The sequence below is a fragment of the Phalaenopsis equestris genome, unplaced genomic scaffold (assembly GCF_001263595.1).
Source record: "Phalaenopsis equestris unplaced genomic scaffold, ASM126359v1 Scaffold000417, whole genome shotgun sequence".
Lineage (NCBI taxonomy): Eukaryota > Viridiplantae > Streptophyta > Magnoliopsida > Asparagales > Orchidaceae > Phalaenopsis > Phalaenopsis equestris.
The window spans coordinates 444,781-468,453 of NW_018164858.1; the positions used below are offsets into that span (position 1 = coordinate 444,781).

The following is a 23,673-nucleotide window of genomic DNA, read 5'->3' on the forward strand; positions in this document are numbered from 1 at the left end:
CGTTTACTTCAATCTGCTATGATAAATTATGCTTGCAGGGGTTTGTTTTCTCCTCGTCATTTTCCATTGTGGTTATTTGAACTTTTGATAAAATATCAGTGTAAGAGGTTTTTGGTAAACCACTAGATCAATATGCAAAAGTTCGCTTGTACAGGTTTTGGCTTCATTAAATATGCATCCTCAGAGCATGCTGATAGAGCTATAAGAGCTTTGAACAATCGATATACATTACCTGGGGTAAGTACTTGGGAATACAATCTGACATTATCTTCAAATTTTTTGTGCCTTGCAATTGAAATTAATTTATGGTTTAATAGGCTACTGTACCAATTCAAGTCAAATATGCTGATGGTGAACGGGATCGGTTCGGTAATTTTTTCTTCCCTTTTACACTTGGTCGGAGAATTTTAATTATTACATGTGATCGCTTAATTTTTTTTATTCATTCCATGCATATATTGATCCTGTATCAAGAATAAGGTGATGGAGAATAACAGGTCCTAAAATTTGTAACAGATAGCATACTCCGCTATTTTTACCAGGGCCAAAATGCACATTGTGTGTTTTCATACATTTTTGCCGTCCAATATATATATTCTATACTACCTATGCTGATCTAAACCAGTGTTTCTATGTTCGCACTGACATGCCAGGAGCATTTAATTTTCAAACAGTAATGATGATTGAATGTCCACTAAATGCAAACTAGGTTTATTTATTAGTTCATCTACTTCTATGTGATTGCTGATAGGTGCCATATTACTAAGGGTCTGTTTGGGGCAGCTTATTTGATGTGGTGGCGTTGTGAAAACGCACCTGGCCTGTTTAGGTTAAACTGCGTTTTTGCAGCTTATGCGTGTCTAGGTGCGGTGACAGCTTTCTGACTGCGGTCTGGTTTTTCCAAAAAAATAAAAAATTGTAATAGCTACCGCATCTAGCTTATCAGCAGATTATTTTTAATCAGTCTATCAACAGGTTATTCAATAAGCTGCAGCTGCCCCAAACAGACCTTAAGTTACTATCGATTTGATTATTTTAATTAATGAAATATGTAAATGCTTCATATACATTTAAAGTCTCTCTGTGGCTATGGAACCTAAATATTTCAGGTTATTGTGAATTGGGTGAATTATGTGATATTTGAGTTTTTGGTAGTAGTTAAAATAATTAATATTTGAGAATACTGCCGTGAATCATCCACCCTTGCGTGGCTTGTTGAGTAGGCTTGAGGGAAGCATCTTTCAATTATATTTGCTGGAGGCAATGTAGAAAAAATGTAAAAAATTCTCCACGTGGAAAAATATCCAGACAAACCATGCCATGATTTATTTTATCTTGTGTATGTGATAGCTTATGATTGTTGTTATTACATTTTGGGTTCGATGCAGGCTTGTCAATTGGTCGAGGTATGATTTTTATATACAAAGTTTGATCACATCATTGACTTGATTCATTTATAACATGAGGTCGAGGTCAAACTAACCCTTTTAAGAGTTGTACCAATATATTTTCATGATACATATGTAAAGACACACACACTCATTGCTTGTTTATGCTGAATTAATGATATGGTAATTGGCTTATCATAACATCTCCATCATGGCCTTTTCATGCATCTCATATATTCTCTTTAGTTATTAGAAGCTATATTTATTAGTTTAAAAGAACTCCCGCCTTTGTTGCTTGATCTTGTGCTCTTGTCGGTTGGGTGGCCTTCTAAAGCTCATTTTATGGTAGTCTGAATTTTTCCATTGTAAAATTTTTTTTATGTTATATCTTGTTAACGAAGAATTCTACAAGTTATATGAGATTCTAATTTTTTTTTTCTTTGAGAATTAGTTTGATGCTATTTATCTTGTATGCATTAGTAGTGATAGAATGATTATCTTGATTTATATCTATGTGATGATTCTCTGTTTCAGGATCTTTGGATTTATTTCTTAATAAGATCAAGATATCTTTGTGAGCTCTGAAATGATCATTTACAACAAGTTCACAAGGACTTTAATCTCTTTTCTAAATTTATATGACAAACTTCAATAGCATATCTGCTCTCTTTTTTCTGTAGGACTTGATATGTTCCAATTTGATAACCTACCCCAACTTGATCCAATTTGATAACCTACCCCAGCCTAATTCTAAAGATATTTTGATCAGATTTGGGTTAGTGTTGACCCAACCTTTTTTTTCCTTGTAGATCTTTTTTTCCCGACAATATTGCTGCATACAATCCAGTAGTTCGGGTATCATAAAAAATTTTCATGTTTTTTTTTTAATTTTTTTCCTTTCTTTTATCTCACCAGCTTTTTTTTCTGTTTCCTGCTTTTTGTGTGTTGCTTTTTCAAAATTCTGCCGTACTTGCATTTGATTTCACTGTGATTTTCATGTTTGCATGTTTGATGCTGTGCTTTTCTTACAATCACTATGTCTACATTTCCAATAATGTGAAAGCCATCACTTTTGTTTCTGCACCTATATTTTTGCACGGCGTTTGTTTCTTTTTCCTTCCAGTCTTCAATCACTAAAATCCTTTGCTAACCACCCTTTTTAGCAACCAAAAAAATACACCCATCTACCCTTTTACTGTTCACAGCTAACAACACTTCTTAATGTGTTAGAGCGTCGCATAAATTTGTCTTTTATTAGCTTGTGGGCAATTTAGTTTGTTGTCATTTATTATGGTTTCACATAAATAGGGTTAATATGTTTAGGGCTAGGGTTATGCATAAGATTGTGGTTGTGAGTCTTAGGGCTAGGGTTTGGGAGAGATTTCTAACCTCTCAAATTGTAGGAATTGGGAGAGATTGCTTACTTCTTGAATTGTAGGTGCTTATCTTTGTATTCGTGTTGTTTCAGGTTATTAAACAAAATATTTGCTTTGCCCAAAATTTTCTGTGAGAAATCGTATCGATTCCTATAAAATTGGTTTCAGAGCATCCATTTTTGGGAGATCACTGAATCACTGCCGTCGTGAGAAATAGCTGTTGCATGCGTGAGAAATAGGATGAGATTCTTTTGTGACCTATCGAACTCCTTCGTGATTGAATCCCGCGATACGATTGCTAACAGGGAGGCCACGATGTAATCGCAGCGTACAAGGACTGCCACGACGTGATTGTCGTGTACAGTGGCCCAAAACTCGCATCGTCTACTCCTGCTCTGTCCTGCTATAGAGTCGCCAGTTTAGCTTACGGGGAAGGCGATGACAGGATTACGCCTTCCATTTCTTGTGAAGAGAATTGCAGGGTACAAACTGCTGGAAAGTCGAGGCATCATGGCATACTGGAGAATCTACGATTATATGCAACTACAGTTCAGGTTGTGCTAAAAGCTGATAGATACTTTTTTTTATCAAGACGTGCTCTGGAATGTCAGCGCAAACATAATTAACTTATCAAGAGATTACATCATTTTTGCTATTTGCTACTGGACTGACTAGCTGGTTTTGGAAGGGGGTTAGTCGGCCTTAGGGTTGGGTTAGGGCTGCCGCTCAAGGGGAGGGGACTCCCCCTCCTATTTGTCTACTACTATATATATGTATTTTCAGGATATTAGGGTTCGGTTTTTTCTTTGTTTTCCATCAGGTCAAACGTCAACTTCCTCAGTTTTCCCTCTTAGGGTTGTATCTGAGGGCGAGTGATGTTTTGGCTGTATCTTGCTTCGAGGTGGTAATTTGTGACACATCGTTTCATTCGCTTTAGAGGAACCAAATGGGCAAGATGAAGTGAGTGGTTGGGAATTGAAGAGGGGAAGAGGAAGCTGGGAGTTGGGCAACTGCAAAGGGGTAGGTGAAGTGAGAGTCGAGATTTCAAAAAGGTAAATTCGCTCTATAAAACATCACTATCGACTTACCTGTAGTTTCGAGCGACTTCTGGTGTGAAGGTTGTGCTGCTCTGCTATTGGTGCCCCGACTGATCAAGGGAAGACGAGATAAAAGACAATTTTGTGACATTCTTGAGCTTTAAGCGATTATTTGGTGTGACAGAAGAAGACGAGACTAGCGTAGTGGAAGAAGGAAGCTGACCAAACATGCATTCGATGCTGATGATCGCGGGAAGAGGGGCACAAGCATCCTATAAGGAGAAGAGAGGAACATCGGGTTGAGACATTGTGTGTGAATATTGAACCAAACTGAGCCGAGCCGAGCCGTAGCTTGAGAAAGGATTGGCTTGAAGGGGACGAGCGGGCGTTTAGGGCTCTGTGGACCGAGGTTAGTGTTTTTAAATATTAAATTATGAACTTCATATTATGTGTAATTATTAATTTTTAATAATAGGTTTAATTAAGTTGACGATTGAGGTAAGTTCAAGTAAATATTTTTAATTTAAAATTATTTTAACTACTTCAGAAGTAATATATATATATATATATATATAACATTAATAAAGATAACTATAGAATAAATGAAAGTTAAGAAATTAGAATTTGAATGGATTAATATATATTAAATCGAACAACTAAGCATAAATATATGCATAAAATGACCACTTAAGCATTAAATTTTTTTATAGATATTAAATTAAAGAAGTCAAAATAAAAGATTGGAAATCTAACATGTAAGTCATTCGATATTGAGTTGAGTACTCGTACTTATAATATATGATAATATTTTGCTTCTTCTTTACGATTTTGCATTAGTAGCTAATGTCACTTTTACAATTTTTATTTTGATTAATATATATATTTTTTATTGATTACATTGTTATGAATGTTATATGTTTATGACTACTTAATATTATGCACTAGTTAATGCTACACACACATACACACGCACATATACAAATCAACAACAACAACAAGCTTTTATCCCACTAAGTTTGGGTCGGTTACATGAATCATTTTTCTCTATTGTGTTCTATTGAGTGTCATATATTCATTTAGTTCTTATCAATTAAGATCATTTTCTATACAATTTACCCAAGTCTATTTTGGTCTACCTCTTCCTTAACATATCTTGAATCTAAACCATCTATTCTTCTCAACGGATCATCAAATGGTCGACGTTTAATGTGATTAAACACTCTTAAGACGGCTCTTTCTAATCTCGTTTGTAAGTGAAGCTACACCAACCCATCTCTAAGCGTCAAGTCACTCATCTACATAAACATTCTCATTTCAGTAACACTTAACTTTTTTTATGCTTCTCTTTCTAAAGGACTTCATTTAAATGCAGGTCTCGCTATCATCTTATAAAATTTTCTTTTAAGTCTAAACGGTACTTTTGTATCACACAATAGGCCTGATGCATTCCTCCACTTCAACCAATCAACCTGAATTCTGCTAATAATATCCACATCTATGTCACTGTCACTCTGAACAATAGATTTGAGATAGCTAAAACGTTCACAAATTTTTATGATTTGATCATCCATAATTACAACTCTGTCACTAGAGCTACTAATGCTAAAATTATGTTCCATGTATTTAATTTTAGATCTACTCAAATGAAGGCCTTTGGACTTCAATGTAGACCTCCATAATTCATGTATTTCTTGAACTCCATCTCTAGTCATATCTACAAGAAGGATTTCATTAGCAAAAAACATACACCAACGTATATCCTCCTGTATATGTTCAGTAAGAGCATTCATAATTAAAGCAAAAATATATGGGTTTGAAACCATGATGTAATCCAACTGAAATAGGAAATAATTTGTCAATCCTTCCTCTGTTCGAAGACAAGTAACAACTCTAGTATACATATCTTTAATGACTTGAATATAAGTCATATGAACACCTTTTTTTCTAGAACTTTCCAAAGAACTTCTCTTGGAACATTATCATAAGTTTTTTTTAAAATTGTTAAAAATCATATGTAGATCTTCATTTCTCTGTACTTCTCCATTAAACCTCTTAGTAAACGTATAACTTCCATAGTAGACTTGCCCGACATAAATTCTTACTGATGATGAGAAATCCTTATATCACGTCTTAATTTATGTTTTAATTATTCTCTTCCATAATTTTAAAGTATGACACATTAAATTAATTTCTCTATAATTTGCACTCTAGTGCATCCCCTTTATTCTTAAATATTGGACCAAAATACTTCCTCCACTTCTCGGGCATCGTTTTAGTTTTTAAAATAATATTAAAGAGTTTAAGCAAAGAAACTCTCACATCTCCTATATATTTTCACACTTCAATAGGGATATCATAAGGTCTTACTGATTTTCCATTATTGGTTTTCTTTAAAGTCTCATCAACTTCCTTTTTGCTAATGCGACAGGAAAATTAAAAATGTTTTTATTTTTATTAACGATATTAAAATCACTATAGTTGATCATATTTTCAAAAACTTCATCGAAAAGTTTATCAAAATAACTTACCCACCTATATTGAATATCTTTCTCTAAGAAGATTACTTTTTTGATTTTCATCTTTAATACACTTAAATTAAATCTTAACTTTTCTCCTCTTTATTTGGCTAGTTTATATATGTATATATATATTTCACCCTATTTAATATTTAATCTATTATAAAGATCACTGTAAACAAAATTATTATCATCACAAATTATTCTCTTAGACATCCTATGGGCACCTTATATTGTTCCAAATTTTCTAATCATTTTTATTTAAACCAAGTTTTATAAGTTTTTTTATATTTTATTTTTTCGTGCACATTGTTATTCTACTATAAATCGTTTTTATTTATAAAAAAAATTTCTTTTGATTCTCCAAGTATTTTTTTGCCGCTTTTTTAATAGTGTTTACCTATTTATCCTACATAGAATTAAATTCTTCGTGAACATTTCAAATATTGAAATATTGAAGTTTGCTTATAAAATAATTCTATTTGTCTTTTAGGTGTCGTTATCTAATTTTATTATAATATTTTATTTTATATTTTATTTTATAACTTTTCACCTTAAAGTCTAAAACTAATAATCGATGTTGAGTATATAAAGTTTCATTTGGAATGAGCTTACAATCTTTACATTCTCGATGCTCTCTTTTTTCATAAGAAAATAATAAATTTGAGTTTTATTAGATCTATTCTTATAAGTAATAATATGCTCATCTTTTTTTTAAATAAAATGTTAGCAATAACAAAATCATAAGCTAAAACAAAATCAAATATGATTCTACCTTTTTCATTATTCACTCCATAACCATAGCTAGCATGAATATTTTTTAAAAAAAAGTTACCACTCTACAAACATGTCCTTTTAAATCTTCTTTAATAAAAATTCTTTATTCAAGAGACATCATTTGTATTAGTTTTTTTTAGTCATTTCAATTTTTTTTTAAAGTTTAATCTAAATATGTTTGAGAAGTATAAGTGTTTATGACATTAAAAATCTTAATATCAACAACAATCATTATGACTATAATTCTATTTCTAATTATATTAATTTTTACAACATTATCTTACAAACTCTTATTTATAATTACACATACACAATTTCTAATTCGACTCCCACCTACATACCAAAGTTTAAAACCTAAAATCATGTTTGGAATTACTTTCTGTTTTCTATTTTTGTTTTAGTTTTTAGTATGTTTTTTTTGTTTTGTTTTTTGTTTTATGTTTTTAGAAAACTTATATATATTTTTTAAAATGTAAAACATGTTTGGTTGTGTATTTTCTATTTTCTTAAAGAAAAAAAACTATAGTTTTATTTTAAAATTAGTTAAACATAGTTAACATTTACGAATTTATCCATACAACTTTGGATGACGAAATGAACCGCGAGCTTGTCCAGAATGTTGATTTTGCCATTGAAGGACACCCATGTTCTTTAGGTTTCGTGCACGAATTAGTAACGCGTAAATCAAAATATGGGGCATGCAACCCACCTTTATTTTTTGTGATGTCCTAGCTCCTTTTTTTTGTGTCGTTCGATTCCCTCTCTTTTCTCGACATCGCTCGCTCTATCGCCTCGTCGACCACCCCTCCATTGCCGGATCTCTTGTCGTCGGCGACCCAAGCCTCCACTTGCGAGATTCTAGACGTGCTAGCCCCTCTTTCGCGAATGCTCTTCTTTCTCTCAGCTCCCTCTCGTATGCTCCCTGCACCTGGAGCCCTTTGCTGTCCGCCGCTCCTCCCCGTCAAGCACCAAGCCTGCTAGAAACCCAGAGGCCCCCTCACTTGTTCACATGGTTTCTGTCTCTCACATTTGAAATTTTTTTTTCGAAACAGATTAAAATACATTTTTCATGTATTGGTTCTTTTAAAAATAATAGTGTTTTGTTTAAAAATAAATTTAAGAAATAAAACAAAAAGCAGATAAACAAACTCTTTTTCTGTTTGTTTTTTATTTTTAATTTTCAAAAATAAAAAATATAAAACAAAAATTGATCCCAAACATCCCCCCCCAAGTTATTAACTCTTTAGCCTTTTCTCAAGTCTTTTTAGTTTCTTGAATGCATAAGATTTTTTCATGAACCATAATATCTACTAATTTCATTAATTTACCTCTATGAGTACTTATATTTCAAGATCCTATCCTAATATTAGTTTCATGTACTAACTTGTTTGCTCGCATCTGTCCATAATATGAGAAACCTTGCTTGTTACCAAGAGCCGATGTAGCGGTTCTTGCACATTCTTCACGGTATTCTGACCATAGAACATGTCGCTTCTAGGAGGCCCAAATACTTAGATAATAATATAAAAGATTCATGTCATGTTTTTTTTTTGACAAAAATTTTATTTTGACTGTCGACTTTCTAACACAACTCTTCACTTTTCACATTCGGTGCTTGGAACTTGGCAATGAGAATGTTAATATATATATATATATATATATATATTAAATTGAATGTGTTGAACACATAAATGATTTGTCTGTATTGATTTCTTTTATGTGCATGATTGATTATAATGAAGTCATCCCTTTATGATACTAGTGGGGAAACAATCAAGTACTCATGAATGAAAATGAAAAAAAATATTGATATTGCAACACCTTAAATAATGTTAGTTTTGACGGTGCTCTTGTAGCAATTGTATACAAATTAAAAGTATATTGAATGATATAGTATGACACAGTGAATGTTTAAATCACATTGAATGATTATATAAGATAATATAAACCATCAAATGTTTTTATTTTTTATGTAAATTAAGTGCAATGCATATTGCCATATTTTTCATTGAATTACTATAATTTATGAATATTGATATTCATTAGTTTTGTTTAACTTACTGTTGTTTTAAATTAATATTTCATGTTTAATTAAATGAATAAAAAATGAGGGATGGAAGAGAAATTTTTTTATCAAAGATATAGACAACCTGTAATGAGGTAAATTTTATTATACTATTTTAATTTAATTTGATTGGTTACTTTCATTTGTTAATAGTTAGTTATAGAAAATAAATATGAAAAATTTAATTCCCACTGTCTTGGTTAATTGTAAGCCCTAGGCCGGGTAATGACAAAATTGGTATCAGTGGAAAGTTTAAGATTAATTAATGCAAGCTTGACAAAAGAGCTAATATGACAATTATAATAAAATTTTAATAATAATAAAATAAAAAAATTTAAGTTCTTAATAATCATTCATTCAGACGTAGTGATACATCCAAAATCATAGGAGAATCTGATAGAAAAAGATGAAGTATATAGTCTACTATAATGCTCTATTTTTGGTAACGGTAGCTTATCCAACTTGTCCAAATAAGTTGCTTATCCAGTTAAGTTGCTTATCCAGATAAACTGTTTATCCTGATTAGCTGCATATCCTGATAAGCTGCTGATCAGCAGCTAGTCCGGATAATCTGACTGACTGTTTGATTTGTGTGTTTGGAAAACAGTTGATTTGTAGTTATTTCTGGATAAATAACTATTTTACCTCTGTGAGACATAATATTGTTATGTATACAATAATAAATAGTTATAAAAAGTGCATAAAAAAAAGAAATTAAACACCTAACATCTTATACAAGGACACATATCAATGCCCAACCTTTAATAATGATCATCAAAAAATAAGTGAAAGAACCAGAAAAGCAGGATTTACGCGTAGTGTATGATTTAACCTTTTTTTGTAAAAATAAAAATAAAAATAAAACTGTTTGACAAGATTGAAGAAACCTTGCTTTAATCCTGCTCAAAACCTTGTGTAAAACAATCTCTTAAATTTTGCCTGAAAACATGCAACAAACATTCTGTTGAAACAAGACGATGGAAGTGGGAAGGCTCAGATTCGCCTTATTCCCATCATCATACAGATCCATTCGCTTTCTTCAAACCGATGAAACACAGAGACAACAGTTTCTCGTAGACGAGCGTGCGATCCAAGCTGCTCTGGCGTAAAAGCAAGAGAAGCATGATGATCTCTGAAGCACTCTCGGAAGCATTTCTAAATCAGATTAAAATCTTTCCGTGATGGATTTCATCGTCAATCACTTCAGATGTATTGTCTTCTCAGGCAGCTTCAGTTGCGACTGTATCGCTAGAGTTTCAGACTCGAAAGGAGGATGAAGGGAAAGGTAGGCGATGGCTTCGGGCGAAACCTGGAGAGGTGGAACTCTGGGACGCGAGAGAGATCGAGCAAAGGAGGTGGCATGCAACTTTGAAGGGCAAGGGAGGAATAACCTGTCGAGACGCGGGATGCGGGACTTAGGGTTGATCCCGTGGCCCCGTATATTAAAGAATTGAAAACGTTGTTTCTCAATAAGCTTTCCGAACGAACAAATCAATCGGCGTGACGGCGTTTTTAAAATGCCGCTCGCGCCTATAAGCTGCCCCAAACTGACACTAAATGTGAATGCAAATATCCTGACTCAGATGATGGCTGTGATGACGAAGCTGATTCAGGAGCCCAAATCGCTGCCTATAAGAAGTGATACAATCAATATTGGTAAGTTCTTGAAGATATTCCAAGATTTACATCCATCATAGTTTAAGGAAACTAAAAGTACAATTGAAGTTGACAATTGACTGGTGTGAATTAAGAAAATTTTATATAGTATGGTCTTTACGGATGAAAGAAAAATGTCATTAGCTATGTTTGTGCTAGATGAAGAAACTGAAATGTAGTTGTTACGACCCAATCTGGGGTTTGAAATTAACTAAGAAGGGAACATAGTGTCGAACGGTGGAAATAAATTATCTGATATTTTATTTCTGTCATTGACAATTTAATATTGAAATATTCATGAAAGAGCCGCTGAAAAAAACAATTAGATTAACAAGTACAAATTTGTATCTTTCTATTTCTCACATTTTATACGCATTTGCTCATCTTTTATTCATCTTGTTCAAAAACTTTAAACTTAAAAAAATATTTAAACAAAATATTGAGTTATCTAAAGATAATTCATGAGTGGTCACACTTTTAAGCTACAATAACCAAAGAAAAATAAAACAATATGCATGCTGTTCTTTCACATCTTTATAAAAAATTTTAAAATATGCTAATCTTTAATATTTTTATAAGAAATCTTTGAGTATACTAGTGCATGTATCAATGACCTTTATAAAAATATTCAATTATTTTATATGCATTTATTTAAATTTTAATTTACTTTATATGCTTAACATGCGCATCTCTTTGTTTGAGGATCACTATCAACAATCCTAGATCACAACCTATAATAAGTGATACAATCAATATTGATAACTTCTTGAAGATATTCCAAGATTTGTATCTACCATATTTTAAGGAAACTGAAAATAATATTCATAAGTTCTTGAAGATATTCCAAGATTTAGATCTACCTTATTTTAAGGAAACTGAAACTACAATTGAAGCTGACAATTGGCTGATGTGAATTGAGAAAATATTAGATAGTATGGTCTGTACGAATGAGAAAAAAGTGTCATTAGCTATGCTTGTGCTGGATTAAGAAACCGAAATGTGGTTGTTACGACCCAATCTAGGGCTTGGAATTAACTAAGATTGGAACAAAGTGTCGGACGGTGGAAATAAATTATCAATTATTTTATTTCTGTCATTGACAATATAATATTGAAAAATTCATGAAAAAGCCACTAAATAAAACAATTAAATTAACAAGTAGAAATTTTTATATTTCTGGTTCTTACATTCTATACGCATTTGCTAATCTTCTATTCATCTTGTTCAAAAAGTTAAAACTTTAAAAAATATTTAAATAATATAATGAGTTATCTAAAGATAATTCATAAGTAGTCACACTTTTAAGCTGCAATAACCCAAGAAAAATAAAACAATATGCATGCTGATCTTTCATATCTCTATAAAAATTTTAAAATATGCTAATCTTTAATATTTTTATAAGAAATCTTTGAGTATACTAGTGCGTGTATCAATGAGCTTTATTTATTTAAATTTTAATTTACTTTACATTCTTAACATGCACTTCTTTTGTTGGAGGATCATTATCAACAAAACATCACATCTCTGGCCGATATTGTCACATTGCTACATCGGTTAACGATATAAACATCACAATTATTTGAGATGAAAATGTCCCCACACGCCTCTGACCGATATTCTCCCATTGACACAGTGGTTAGTGGTCTAAACATCACAATTGTCTGGGGTGGTGGTCTTTATCTGCTCGCAATTTGCTAATTTTTCCCCGTCGACACAATAGTTATTGTTCTAAACATCACAATTATTTGGGGTAGTGTAAAAACTACGTGCGCAAGTATGCTAACTCCCCATACTTGTACTAATATGGGTTAAACTTCTTTTAGCATGCACATACAAATATACAAATATTAATATATAAGTTATTTTATTCTTTATACCATACATTCTTCTGAGACATCTTCATTCATCTACTAAGGTACATGGTTGCTTTGTTGTGCAACTATTGATCATACATCACTCATATCATTAATATCTCTTATCTCATGCATTTCTCTTATATCGTACATCTTTCCTATCATGCCTATCTTTGCATATAACGTTTATCATACATATGAGGCATCTCATGCATATCTTGTATATTTGTCTTACATATCATGCATCTCATGCATATTTTTTTGATCTAATAATATAAAGAATCTATTGTAATATAAATTTAAATGAACTAAAACATACATGTAAGCAACATACATTCTGAAATAAAGAAGATTATTGAATTTTAGAAACCCAATTACTCACCTCAGTTGCTATGTTTATTTCTTATTCTTCGGTAACTAGCTGGAAGTTGCAAGAACCTTTATAGGAATATTAATACCTTATAAAACAAAAATGAAACTTTAAGATTCAAACAATTTTCGTTAATCAAATTATTTTTCTTAAATTAACTTATGATTAATTTACCTTAATTTGATAAAGTCGTTGTATGACAAATTTCCACACGCTTGCCTCGAGCTCGCAACATCGAGCAAACAACATGAAATTTATAAATATTTTAGGATGTCATAATATCTTGACTCATAAAATAAGTTAATACAAAACATAGTTGGTTTGCCAAATAAATCTTTAAATATATTCACGTTTCACGTCAAACTTTCCTTCTCCGAAATTGACAAATCTTCTTCACTCTTCTTCCTATCACCTCATTTCTTTCCTATTTTCGCCGATTTCTTCGTCTCCTACGACGGCTAGAAATGAAAAAAATGCACTATTCGTGCGAACATCAAGACAAAAATAAGGAAAATAACGTAAAAGAGGGTTTCACACTTACCAAAATTTCCTCAGGAGCCATTACCACGAATTGTGGTTTCCCTTGTGCCGCTCACTTTGCTGCTCGCCCTGACATTGCAGCAAGTGTCGCGAGTTCCTTCAGCTGAGTCGCAGAAATCGTGTGAAGAAGAATACATGAGAGGGAGAATGGTGGAGTACTCAAGGAAAATTCTAAAGTCTCTTAGCTGTTCGATCTCATCCCACCGTTGCATGCGCGATTAGGTGCGGGAGTTGGTGGCATTTGTGCATAGGTGGGTTTAGGGGAGGATTAGGATTATTAAAGTTTAATTAATTTAATTAACTCAATATCTTATAAATTTTATATATCTCATTACATCATAATTTATATGTAGTGTTTTATATAAAATTGATCATTTTGACGCATAAAATTTTATAAAATTGATTCAGTTGAAATCTGAAGGATGCAAAATGATGCAAGATTTGGCATACATTTGAAAATTGTCAATTTTTATGTGATTTCACAAAGTTAGTTATAAGAGTGGTGGCGTGTGTAACGCCGGGACAAGCTTGGGAACAACCCAATATGATGATCAATTGAGAGAGGAGTTTGTGGAGCTATTTAGAGAATGAGTACCCCTATCCGCTCGAAGATAGATGCATGACATGTTCATCGAGTTAGTGTAGAGAGAGAAGACGATCATCTAGTGGGAAGTAGAATTCACTGCACTGTCAAAGTATATATCACAATTGATCGATAAGACATAAGAAAAGTTCCATAGATTCCTTTCTGGATTAAAGGATTTCATCAAACAACCATTCGTGCTTTTGGGGATCGATGAATACTTGATATTAGTGGAACGAGCTAGGAGAGTAGAAATCGTTTATAAGCTTACTCAGAAGCGTAAGAAGACACACGGGAGGAAAAACATTGATGAATGAGAAGTTGTTTATTAATCAAAAGATCTAATGATAAAATATACAAGTACAATTCAGGTGGATTTAGCATAGGTACGACTCTGAGTATTGTAGTCACTCGTTGCAAATGTGGAAGACAACATAAAGTTAAATGCTTGATGAGCTCAAACACATGTTATTGATGTCGTCAACTTGACATGTAGCAAGTTATTGTCTATTGCTTCGCCAAAATAGCACTGAAATCAGAACTAATGCCCAAAATTTGAGAACTAAGTAAAAGTTTGACAAATTTTAAAGCACATCAAATTTCACATCCAAAGTATTTTTATGAAACTCTACGCATGAAAACGAGTAATTCCATATAAAACACTATCTATGAGTTAATAACAGAATGGGAGATAAAATTTGCAAGTTTCAAATTTAATTATCTTTTTATTTTTCCTGATCCCTCAATTCCCACATTACTGTTCTCGGTCGACTCCCGCAATTTCACGGACATGCATTTGTCGAATTTGACCCACCAGCTGCAATCCTTTGGAATTGCTTTAAGTGCCACAATCTCATTCCTTCTCTCTGACTGAACTCACTCAACTGAGGGGGTTTCTACTTGGTCTGAAGGAGCAGCGATCGCAGTATTATAGCTTTGCGATCTAAGCAACCTGCAGAGGGCCACAAACTTCGATTCAGGGGTCTAGGAGAAAATCTAGAGGTACGAAACTCACTTTAACACTGTTCTGAAAATTTCTTTCCTTCCTCTTGTTTTCTTTTGACCAATGCCTTGATTCGTGCAACTTTTTTTTTTGGTAGTCGTAAAGGGAGAGTTTTGCGCCGGAAGCGTCAAACTTGATTTGCGAGCTTCTATAAGGGATTTAACATAAAATCAGCGAAGGGGAAGGGTAGATTGAGTTGTTAGGAAGAGTTGGGGAGAAGATTAAGCAGTATTGGAGAGACAGACTTATGCCAAGTAGCCCGTTTGAAGTATGTTTTGGGCGAAGAAATTATGTTTTTGGTCAAATCACACTACGAGTTAGAAATTCATGAATTCCTACGCTGCTTATGAATTTCAGGTTTTTAAACGAGACAGCGAGCTCGAGACGATTGTGGGAAGTCGTCGTAGGGTTGCTTCGTCAAGTCAGATAAAACATTCTTGTGTTAATTTACAAAAAATAATTTTCAATAGGTTTTCATATAATTTCTTATTTGACATGGATGCATTTAGAATTTTCTGTATGTTGTGTGAGAATATCTACACTGAATGTATGAATGCAAGCTGGTTTTTTATGATTCATGTGATAATAAACTATGATATAGTTGAATATGATTACGAAACTAATTTTTTGCATGTATTCCTTTGCTATGACTCTTCTATGTGATGTATGAAATGCTTATAAATGTTTTCTTAATGTATTATGCTTTTAAGAAATGTCATGAGGAATGTTTTAGGTAGACTATTACATGAGTATTTGCAAGTACACTATGCAATGATGTGATATTCCCTACTCCTGGTGTTCATGCGACGACGAAATTCTGGAATCATTTTGATCGGACAATATCAGGACGTACAAAACCGTTGGTATATGGGGGGCTCTTGATAACGGCTATGTGGGGGACAATTTTTATGGATATTTTATATGACGTTTGAGACATGGTGATTACTTATGACATGACATGACATAAAATAGTTGAGGCTTATTCATTTTATAAGTGACATTGCTACGAAAGGATATCTATAAAATAACATTGCTATGATTACATACGATAAACAACTCATAAAAATGTTTAGGAACATATTTTTGATTATATTTATGAGTCATGCTTATGACATGCATTTCTATATAAGAGTTGATTTCTATACTGCCTATTTTTCTTTTTATGTCTATATAATTTTAACATATTGTGATATGCGTGTAGACATGCATAGTTACATATGAGCATACATATTTCTTTTTCGTTTATAAAATCTTATTTTAGCATTGATTACTTCTCCACGCTCGTTGCTCTCTCTACGTTGTTGCCTTTCAGATAGGGTCAACGAGCATAAGTGTGATTTGTACCGCTTTTACATTGTATAGTTTTGGGAGCTATGCAAATTTTTTGGGGTACGTATTTTATTTATTTATTACATTTAATATTTATGTATAATTTCATGTTTTGAGGATATAGTTTTTTCACGCTTTCGAGTGTGAATAAGAATGAATTATGATATGTAATGTATCATTTATGTTAGGCGTTTTTTGTTAGACAAGTTCATCATCCACTGGTTCTGATTCTGCAAGTCACGATAAGTGTTGGTGAGACTTTAGTCTGGCCGAATTGTCCGTCTCTGTCATACTTCAGTCGATCCTTAAAGAATGGCCAATTGGGGTGTGACAAGTGCTCCGTCATATAAGACTGCAAGTGGGCAGAACAAGATAATTTATAGTTTCAGGTCCTACCTAGGGTCAACCAAGACAACCTGTTTGACCTCGAGTTTATTCTCTTACTCATAGTGAGCTCAAATAATCTATTGTTGTTAATGGTGACGAGATCTGATGAGTTTGGCATTTTCTTATATATAAAAACATTTTACTAGCATACTTTCTTACTTCAATAACTGTGTTATTCGAAATATAGTTGAGTCATCTTGTATCGGATCTTTGCCGTATAGTGATTGCTTTCCATCTTATGAATGATCAATACTTTTCATCTTAAAATTTATGGATAGCTAAGGTTGATTGTTTAATGAGAAATGATTTGAGGTTTGTTTTTAAATTTTGAGGACAAAGTTTTTGTACGTGGGGAATTATGCCTCATTTCATTTGCCCAAGAGGAACCAAGGGGGGAAGATGAAGCGAGGAGTCTGGAACTGAAGAGGGGGAGAGGAAGCGAGGAGTCGAGAACTAAGGTGGGAGAGTGGAAGTGAGGATTTGTGCAACTTTGCGACTGGTGCCCTCATCGATAAAGAGAAGACATGAGTGAAAAATGCTCTCATGATGTCGTCGAGCTTCGAGTGGGCATTCAGTGCGAAGGAAGAAGATGAGTCAAGTGAAGAGGAAGGAAGCTTGATAAACCCTAGACATTTGGTTTAGGTGATCACAAGAAGATGGGTGCTTGCATCCTATACAAAGAAGAGGAAGAATCAGGTTGAGACATTGTGTGCGGATATTGAACGTAGCCGAGCCATAACACACACACATGTGCATAACATTAAGTAAAGATAACTAATATATTATTTATATAGTAATATATTTTATATATTATTTATATAATAATATATCATATATATTCATCTCTATGTTTAAATCATAACAGCTCGTGTGGTCATGTGGTTTTGCAGTTTCTTGTATAAAGTTGATGTAGGTTCGAATCCAACACCCTACATCTATTTTTTTCAATTAATTTTAATGAGTCAATTTCTAGTCGAACATGAGCCGAGCACGAACAATCATAGTTAAATCGAGTCGAACATGAACACACTGTTCACAACAAATTTCAAACACAGCTGATTTCGAACACGAGCAATTTCGAACGAGCCGAACACGAGCCAAGTCTGAGCTCGCTCAAACTCAGCTCATTTATAGTCATTTCCATTCCCGCTATAACCAGCCCGCCATTCTACCCAATCTATTGCCCCCACCAACCTCTTGTCCCCTTCTGCCCCAATCTAACTGCCCCCACCAGCCTCATTCCCATTCTGGCTATTAACCCGCCCGCCCTTCCACCCCAATCTCTTGCTCCTCCCATTGCTGCCACCTCTTCTCATACCACCCCCTATTAATGCCATCTACTTCTCTTGCATCAGCCTGCTCATAACATCCACCTTCCATCCCTTCTTCCACACCTACAAACCCCAATCCCACTATCTCGACCGTAACCCACCATTCTTTGTCCTGACCATAGGGTGACTTCTATGTTTGTATTGTTATTTCCTTATTATCAAGTGTCTTTGTTTGAAGAGTAATATTGTCACATTGAATTTCAAGAATAATATTTGCATTTCTATTGTGTTTTGGGTTAACTCCAATATCAAGAATAATGTTAGATTGACAGTTAAAAACAAATGTCTTTTGTTAGCCTACAAGAAATTTAGGGTCTGTTTTGGGTAGCTGCAGCTTATTCAGATAAGTAGTTTATCCTGATAAGCTGCTGATCAACAACTTATTCTGATAAACTGGTTGACTGTTTGGTTTGTGCGTTTGGAAAACAGTTGATTTGCAGTTGTTTCTGGATAAATGACCATTCTATCTTTGATCTAGATAAACTATTTAGCCGTTTGGTTTGTGCGTTTGGAAAACAACGGAGTTGCAGCTTTTTCTGAATAAATGACCATCTGACACTGTGCATTGTTGATGTTTGCAATGAAACTGTAATGACTATACATTTGATTGTGGAGAACAAAAAACTTCATAACAATACAAAAAAAAGATATACTAACCCATTTAAGAGTGAGTATTAAGAAACCTAATAAAAAAATATTGTACAAAAATTACAATTAAAAGTATGATAATATTCATTTCAAATGCAAAAAAAGCATGTCACGAGCAACGTTCTCCGGTTGGGATACAATCGAACCCCGAGCAACGGTTTCCGGTTGGAATATTATCGAACCCAGAACAACGTTATCCAGTTGGGATATTGTCGAACCCCAAACAACGTTGTCTGGTTGAGATATCGTAGAATCGGTCTGGCTTTCTGCCCACCTGAAAAATTTGCAGTCGTCCGGTCTGTCTGCCCACCGGAAGCACTTGCAGAACTGTCGCCCAGAGCTATGTGATTGGCGTGACATGAGTAACAAAGATGACAGTCTGCAGCGACATAACACTCGCCCAAAGTTCCTTGAAAACCTGAAGCTTATTTTCCTACAATTATTCAAGAGAGAACGTCTCATTCATAAAATTAGATGAAATAACCAAAAAAAATTGTAAAATTTGAAAATAAAAAACTGTATTGAATAAAAAAAATGAAAATCTAATTAAAAAAAAAGATAGCAAGTGTGAATACTCAGAGAACCCATAAGGTTCAAAGTGTCATCATGCACCTAACATGCTCACGAAAAAAAATAACATAAAAAACTGAAATATAAAATAAAGAAAAAACAATCATATGAAATTTTCAAATTCAAAATATACTGAACATAAATCAAAATAAAAAAAAACAACAACTGTGAGGCCTCAGAGAAGTACCTAAACCAACGAACGAGTTTATCACAACATGCAGACAATATACCTTTAAAAAAATGTAACTATTTGCCAAACATTATGATGCCAAAAAAAAAAACCAAATTGTAATTGGTATGTCACAAGATAATTCTCCCAAGGGAAAGCCCAAGGATTTACACAGAACACCGATGTCAATCCCAAGCTTCAGTTAATACTTAACCTTTCAGATCATACAAACTGATGCAAAAAATTAGAAAAGAAAGATATCACAAGATTCCTTTCCATGAGATTCCAAACAATTGGCCTTCAATATCTGGGTGCTAAATAGAGGCTGATTCAATATCATCAATTGCTTACCATGAAAAAAAATCTCACCCAAGTCAGTTGGCCATGTCAAAAACAATTAATTCCGTCAAAAGAAACCCAGAACCAACAACAACCTAAACGGTTGCTTCCATAGCCTGTCAACAACCAATACTACTTTACAGCTCAGTTGCTGCATGCAACCTTACCTTCTAAATAATAATTGTGGCTTAAAGGAAGCGCAGAGAAGAAAGTAAAATAAATAAATAAACTTAAGAGGTTCATTTGGTTGCTTGATGTCAAAAATATCTTTTGAAACAATGAAATTTATTGATTCCTTTAGAAAAGCGTTTTCTAAAATCATCAGATGTTGTTAAGTTCAGTTTCGCAGTATAAAAGAAAAAAATCCAAGAAAACAAGCATAGAAGGATCCCGTCAATTGTTTAGATGGAGGATGGTCCATGCTAAACTATAAGTTGTAAGAGGGATTACCTAATCTGTTCACTACCTAAAAGGCAAAGCGATTGTTTGTAGATCGATTTCGGAGAAAAATTCCAACACAGGGGCGAGTAACCAGAGCATAGACGGAGAAGGGAGAAGAGAAGGGTAGACGAGAGAGGCGCGAGTATGGGAATTCAATTGCAGAGCTAGGGCAAGGGGGCGAGATCCAGGACGGGATCGAGGGGCTTAGCACTAATAAGCTCCGGCAGAATGTGGGCCACGGGGTAGACTCCGCGGCCGTGATCCTTTAATAAATTCCGTCGCAAGTTTGCGGACCGTCGATCCATCACGCGAAACAAATAGGGTTTCTACGTTTTTAAAACGCCGAACGCACAAATAAACTGCCCGAAACCGACCCTTAGTCTTTTGTCATTTATTATGGTTTGATCTAAATAGGGTAAATATGTTTAGGGTTATTATGCATGAAATTGTGGTTGTGAGTCTTAGAGTTAGGATTTGGCGGAGATTTCCTACCTCTCGAATTGTAGGAATTGTGAGAGATCGCCAACCTTTCGAATTAGTACCTTATCTTTGTATTCGTGTTTTTTCGGATAATAAGTAAATATTTGCTTTGCCCTAAATTTTTTGTAAGAAATCATGCCGTATCCTATCATAATGTTCACTAGCATAGTAACTAAGCCCTAGTTCATTCAAAAAATTCTATTAAAGACCTATTGACATGCCCTCCCCCCCCAAATCCCTCAATCACACATCAAAATTGTTCAAAATTTTGTTTTGATTGAATGTTAGATTTGTGTTCAAATTTAAATTGCTGATCTTGTAAAACCCCAAACAATCTCCATGTAAATTTCCACATCTAAAATTTAAATTTAAATCTCGTTTAATTGAAATACTTTACTAATTCCTTTGATCCTCCAATAATTTAGATATCCAATTTATTTGGAATCCATTTTTATCTTAGTTGAATTTGAACCATCTTTTAAATAAGCTCTCTACTAATTCATTAATGAAATCAAGCCAAATTTATTTTTAGCCTATTTTGGCCTGATTCATTATAAAATCCCTCATTCGTCAGTAATTTTATTGCAAAAGCAAAGGTTAGTCCCTACGTAAATGTTCCAACATTGATGGGAGATGAATGACAACCCTAATTAGGCTGTTTTTCAAGAAGTTCATCCTCAAGTAGAAATAGCGAACAATACCCAAATCAATGACTTGATTAATTTGTAGCTGAAGTAATCATTTTTGAAACTACTAAAGTTTTCATTGTGAAAGGCTGATTTTGTCTGCTTAAATTTGATTTGCTATGAAGGGTATGTTGTATTGATTGTGTTTAAAAAAAAAAATAACTAAAATGAAAAAAGAACCTGATGGATGGGTTGGATGGCTGTCACTTCTAACCCCTCTTAATAGTTTTTTATTAAGAACGGATGTTCCATTGGAACAGAATGATATCGATGAGCAAGCAAGAGAGGAGGGTGAGGGCGAGAGCGTAAGAAGAAACATAGAAAGAAGCTGAAGGAGAAGTGTAAGATGAAAGGGGAATGTAGCTGAAAACCTAGCTAAATTTCACATAAAAGGCGAAGTCAAGGAAAAAGAGTAGTGTGTTTCCTTTACCTAAGAGTCGACGCCGTGCCCTAATTGTGCGAAGGAAGAGAGGAGATGATAGCTTCGTGCGTGAAGACGGAACCAAGCCCGAGACTTTGACGCCAAGTTTGAAGCACGGAAGAAGAAGGGAGTTCGGGCAGTCGTGGTTGTTGTAATTTCATCTGCGAGGAGCGAAGGTGAAGAAGGAAGAGCGAAGTAGCTTTTGTGGGGAGAACAAGAATCTACCAAGCCTCGCGTGAAGAGGAAGAAGAAGGCGAAGCACTTGTCGTGCGGGTTGAAGTCGAGCCATGCTCGAGGGAAGAAGATGGAGGCGGCGGCTCGTCCATGAGAGTCATAAGCGAAGCTTCTGCGTGAGACCGAAGGATTTATTAAGGTAAAATTAGGCTTTATTTATTTTAAATATTGAATTTAATATATTAGATTTTATTTATTTTAATTAGTGAATTTAATATATGTTTTTGTATTATGATATTAATAGTATGTTAATTAATTAGAAATTATATGTAGAAGAATAAAGGCTGAAGCAAGTCAAAGTATATGGGGCAAGAGTGGCCTTATGTGTAGGGAAATCAAGCCTTTTAAGGTAAGGATTTGTTCATTTTAATCAATGAAAATATATATGTTTATTTATTTAGTGATAATAATAAGTTTAATTGAAATCAGGATTTACCCGAAGAAAGGGAATATAATTTCGAGATCGAGAAGTAGATCACCTTGAAGGATAAGGTATAAGATAATTGAAATTTAAGTTTGATTTATTTAATTTAGATCTAATGATATTAAAATATTAATTTGTAACAACAACTAAGATAAAACATATTTGAATCTATAAGATCTGAATATAGGTAGTCAGTGAGACGAGCAATCAAGGTTGAGGTGAGTAATTATGCTTTCAAGTTAAAGTAATGTTTCTTATGCTTAAATATATTCCTACTTGCATTTTTTATTTTTTTCTTAAGTCAATGAAATTATATATGATTCCTCATATTGTTAGTCATGAAGTATTTATGTTAAATATAGTTGCATAACATTTTAGTTTAGAAAGATATCAAATTATTATATAACCCTTATGTTTTACTAGAGATATACATGTTAGCTTATTTCATGATCACTTATATATATGCTACATTTTTGTTTGTTCATTAGAATTTTTGTAAATGTGCATATATCGGTTTATTTTATATGACTTATAGATATAGTAAGATTGCATTTATTCATCAATAGATAGATGTAAAGTGTTTTATAAAAACAAATGCATGATATGAAAAATGAATTAGTGTATATATGAATGCTTGTATGTGCATGAAAAAGTTTACGGTACATGTAAGGGACGCTAGTATACCCGCACACGTAGTTATATTCCTAACACCCTAGATAATTGTGATGTTTAGATTGCTAATTGCCATGCCGACGGGAGAATATCAGTCAAGGGTGAGTAGACACCTTTTCATCTCAAATAATTGTGCAAATTAAATCACGAAATATTGTGCGTACAAGATCATATTGGTTAGGGGCGTGTTATGTTATATTTTGATGGTGCTTCTAATACAAATGTGAATTTTAAAAGCATCTGAAAATATAAAACTTTTACTTGTAAATTAAATTATTTTCTTTTATGGCTCTTTCATGAATTTTTTAATATTAAATTGTTAGTTATAGAAATAGTAAAACAGAGAATTTATTTTCACGGTTCGATCGTTCGTTTCCG

At 33.5% G+C, this 23,673-nt stretch overlaps 1 protein-coding gene across 1 annotated transcript in view; it reads left to right on the top strand.

The window, feature by feature from the left end:
* The window catches only part of LOC110027156 (flowering time control protein FCA), a 64,816-nt gene that overhangs the window by 7,144 nt on the left and 33,999 nt on the right, over window positions 1–23,673 (top strand). The window contains exons 4-5 of the mRNA XM_020728468.1: window positions 155–237; window positions 318–369. Coding sequence (XP_020584127.1) covers window positions 155–237; window positions 318–369 — 135 coding nt within the window. The remainder of the gene's footprint in view (window positions 1–154; window positions 238–317; window positions 370–23,673) is intronic.